This window comes from Echinococcus granulosus, assembly GCF_000524195.1.
Source record: "Echinococcus granulosus chromosome Unknown EG_S00376, whole genome shotgun sequence".
In the NCBI taxonomy this organism is placed as follows: Eukaryota; Metazoa; Platyhelminthes; class Cestoda; order Cyclophyllidea; family Taeniidae; genus Echinococcus; species Echinococcus granulosus.
In genome coordinates, this window is record NW_020170756.1 from 1 (window position 1) to 4,261 (window position 4,261).

Sequence of the window (4,261 nt, forward strand, 5' to 3'; positions counted from 1 at the left end):
GCAGGAAATTCGAACCTGGTAACTGGATCGCCCTCTCCCTTACCTAGTGACTGCGGCTCCCCTCCCTCTTGAATATTGTATTTTCCTTATACATCTTGTCGTCTTTAATAAAGATGTCCAAAGTAAACCAATCGGGCTTGTCTAGGAACGCTAGGAATCGGGAAGCGGAGACCGAGGAGTCTCGCTCCACAGCTATAACAAAAATTGCATGCGTTGTAATTAAGTGTTTGTGTATTTGTTGATGTATTGTCGGATTCAGGTAGACATTTTTCACCTTTTTGAATCAAGTTTTATATATTTTGCTAAGTTAAACACATTATTTTTATAAATACATGGTCTACAACTACTTGTGATGAAGATACTTGGTGTTTATCTTCCATTCTTCTTCCCTTTTACTCACGTATGCGTTTGCATATTTTCAATCTATCTGTTTACCCTCTTTTTGTAAGACAACCTTTTAATAAAAAGCAAAATAATGCATACTTTGCGTTGCTCTACCACAATGAATGGGAGACAGACTCGCCTCCTAAGAAAATTGGTCTAATTGTGTACAATGCACCTGTGGATCAGTGGATCTGGCAGAACCAGCAAAGCGGACTCATGTACCTAGGCCTGCCTATCTATCTTTACATTTTTCCGTCCCCATCTAGCCAAATTGGCCATATGCTGTTGTCTATGCAAAGATGTGGTGAAGTTTTCACTGATCATGCTGTTGATAAGACCACGTTCGATTAATGATAAGTGGTTAAAGCCACGGCCACAAACCTTTACACTTTTTGCAATATATGTACGAATGCATAACCTTTTGGGAGGAAAAATTACGACAGAAGGGGATAAAGAAGGCTGACAACGAAGTAATACTTGAATTTGAAGTGTTAATTAAACCTGATAATCGACTGCCTTTGATAAGCACATTCAAATATAACTTTGCTACTCAAGGCATGTTTAAATTTTGCTTTATATTTTCTTTACTCCTCTTTATTACAGAATATTTCAGGCATTGGTTAGTTCTCACGCATTATTTTGCCAAAATTAGGTGCATCACTTCTCCTTTTATATTGCGAAAGTCTTTTATAGGTCTAAAGCCATTCTTAACCAGTAATGTCTGACTGTCCAATGACTAGATCAGTCATTAAGACATAGCAGAAGAAAGTAAAGAGCGTGCAGAAAATTCGAATGAGAGGTGTGCACTAATGCTAGCTAGTAAACAATCTCGATTCTCTCCTCTTAGCTTTATCCGTAAATTCTACGGATTTAGGCGCCACTTTTACTGCATTATATTTAGTAGACGATAAAGATAACAGTCTTCTTGCAGCATATGGTGAATTCTAGAGCTGGGCAAACTTAGGAGCGGATGCGGTTTAGGCAGTGATTACTTTACGAGTGTCATGGTAAAATTTAGAATTAGTGCTTCGGTAAATACAAACAGCCTTTGACTTGAAGCAGTTAAAACAAAACTAGGATGTAAATGTCTTTTCATGTGGGTGTCACGAAGAGAATTCTTGTCAGCACCGCTGCTGCTGAGGTGGGATTCAATTTGGACTTGCAATCTGTTGAAGCGCGTTCAACAGGTGGTTGGGCATACAGATTGGAACAGCTTCGGATTGACAGCCTGCAGTTATCTTGATTAGGAATTTTTAATAGTTTTGAAATCATTCAAACATTGTTTTCGGCTGACTGCTCTTGGATCTCTACGAATGCTTTGGTGGAGGCACTTTACCCACCGCTAATTGTTAGACTTAAAAACCAGCGTGTATCGTCTGGTCTGGTCGTTGTAGTAAGCCTTTGAATCACGATCTGTCAAATTCCACAGATGCGATAATGCCACTTCTCTGAGGCGAGGATGAATGAGAGAATGCCGTTCTCCCATTGCCTGTTGCAGGTATTGTGACCATGCGTGGTATTTGTGGTCTGTAATTCCATAGTTTGGGGTTTGTATAGCCAGCCAAATTACTAACTTCATCAATGAACTTGTCTAGCACCTCCCCTCCCTTGGTCTAAACTCATAAATATGCACAGCTGTTCTTATGGAGAGGCAAATTTACATTCCCCCTTCTACAGGCGAACAAAGGTATAAATAACAACGAAATTTGGTGCATATTCTTGCCAAATTTTTTACCTTTCTTTTCTTTTGGTAGTTAGGTTTGAATTACTGTTGCCACTACCTTTATTACAATGTAGAATTGTATTAGTCGCTCTAATTTTGGATTTTACTTAATGCATTTAATGCATCATTTAAACAATAAGAACGGGAAAATTTGAGCAATTAACCAATAGGGATTTTAATTTCCCCGTCCACATGCACCTTTCTACCCTCGTCTTTCTAGGTTCTCTCATGCATTTGATTGTCTAGGTAACAGTACAGAAGGCTGGGTGTTAATTTGATGAGACATTGCCACAAATACCCCGACCTCAGTGGTAAGGTACTGCCTTAAGGTCACTGTACCTAGTATAGTGGTTCCTTTTTGTTCACCTTGGCTTTTCTTTTCAATGTCAAGTTTTATACAATAAAAACTCTTGTGCGAGGCCGGTTACAGTTTCCAGATGTCGGCAGCATATGAACTCTTGCCCATTTTATGTCAATATTCAAGTCAATGGAATGCTTAGGTAAATTTGGCTTTCTAGTTAGTGGAACGAATTTCTTCATTGTTTCTGATGCACGGTTAACTCCAAGAAGAATGTTTGTGCATCAGGGTGCTAGTTAGCAGTACAATTCAATGTGCCCCGCCTTTTTACTAGTGCACTCAGGCGTATGGCTATCGTGCGTAACATCAACGGCCAATCAGAATGACCGGCTTGTTCCCACGTCATAGGCTGAATGATGCGATTGGCTAAAGCTTGGTGATAATTGGTCGCGCGTTTTGACGGCAATTCATCCGTAGCATTTGCTCTTGGGTATTAATACATTCAAAGCTGAAATAAATTAAAACGTATGGAAAAGTGCTTGGATAAAAAATTCGAAAAGTCTAAAAATAAAAAACAAATCTTCGTAGATAATTTGCTAATTAAGATCAAACTATGCGTTAGGACCTGTTATTTAGTCAGAAAATGGAAGTTATTTCGAAAATTCATGCTAACCAAAAAAAAATGAAATAATCTTCTGCATAGCACAAAATCGATTAAAGGGCGTTGTCAATAGCTATAGATAATACATTTGGCAACACATTTCGTTTATTTGTTCTCGGAAATTTGAGTTCAAACTGTGGCTAGCTAGACTGTTCTCTGCTTTTTAAGCTATCAGTGGTTTTGAAACATATTTTACCACATTTACTTAAAATCAAGCACCTTATTCATTTGGCGATCTGATAGATGAACCACACCTACGGTGTTAGTAATTTAAGAGAATCTGAACAAATTCGGAGACTTCTAGAATAAATGACCAAGCACATGGAACGTCAAGTGAATATACTTGGCATAAAATAAACGCACTTGATTAGCAAGTCAGAAGAACTTTGCTGCATTGATGCAGTGTTTAGTGGTTTCCTTTTGCCTAAATAGAGTGTCCAACGTTGGGTATATTTTTACATGCGTTTAAATGGCAAAGGGTATTTTTATCTTCTTAGAGCTAACCAAAGTGCGAAGCAGCACAACGTTTGTGTCGTGTAGCAGGAAAGCTTTCGCAAAAAAGTTAAATAGTAAAAACGAAGGTTAATTTGAAGCTCAGAGCCCTTTTTCCAGGCCAAGGGAGGATAAAAGTGAATAACTAACTGAGTTTTTTGCTCAGGTCAGCTTCAAGGTGGTAAAAATGATTTAAGGATTATGTACCTGTAGGGTATATCGCCAAACTCAGCCACCATATTCAGCGCTTATAGAACGAGAGAGATGAAGAAGATAGATTCCAGCAAAGAAAGGAATTTGAAGGAATCTCATATCACTTTGGTAGTTGGTGTAGGGAGTCACAATTCATTGATGGAATTAGCTTGCCACGCGTGTTGCTGACGTGCTGTGTCAGTGTGTAGCATTTAACTCCACCCCTCTGCCGTACAGCTGCTAAGCAGTTAGTAACCATGGTCAGTTAGCTGCCCGTCAAAAAGTGTTGAACCAAAAGATGGGAAATGAATCAGGATTACCCCATAATTTATGTGCAAAATTCACAGTCTAAAACTAATAGTTTGAAAACCAGTGAATGCTAACCCACAGCTTTTTACAAATGCACTGCCTAGAAGAAGTCAATTTGTCACTTTAGCAACGAAGTTCAAACGGCCGCAGCGTCTACCTCGGATGGATAGGGACACGAATCTGCTGCTCAGTGTTGCTTTCT

General features: G+C 39.0%; 1 protein-coding gene across 1 annotated transcript; it reads right to left on the minus strand. All coding sequences in view use genetic code 11, as the record gives it.

Moving 5' to 3' along the window:
* Positions 1 to 418: 418 nt before the first annotated feature.
* On the minus strand, positions 419 to 3,461 carry EGR_11091 (hypothetical protein; the record flags this gene model as incomplete). Its single annotated transcript, XM_024500340.1, has 6 exons — positions 419 to 454; positions 631 to 802; positions 1,377 to 1,520; positions 2,120 to 2,213; positions 2,536 to 2,667; positions 3,410 to 3,461. 6 exons carry the CDS (start codon positions 3,459 to 3,461, stop codon positions 419 to 421), a joined length of 630 nt encoding a protein of 209 aa, XP_024345245.1.
* Between the last annotated feature and the right edge of the window lie 800 nt (positions 3,462 to 4,261).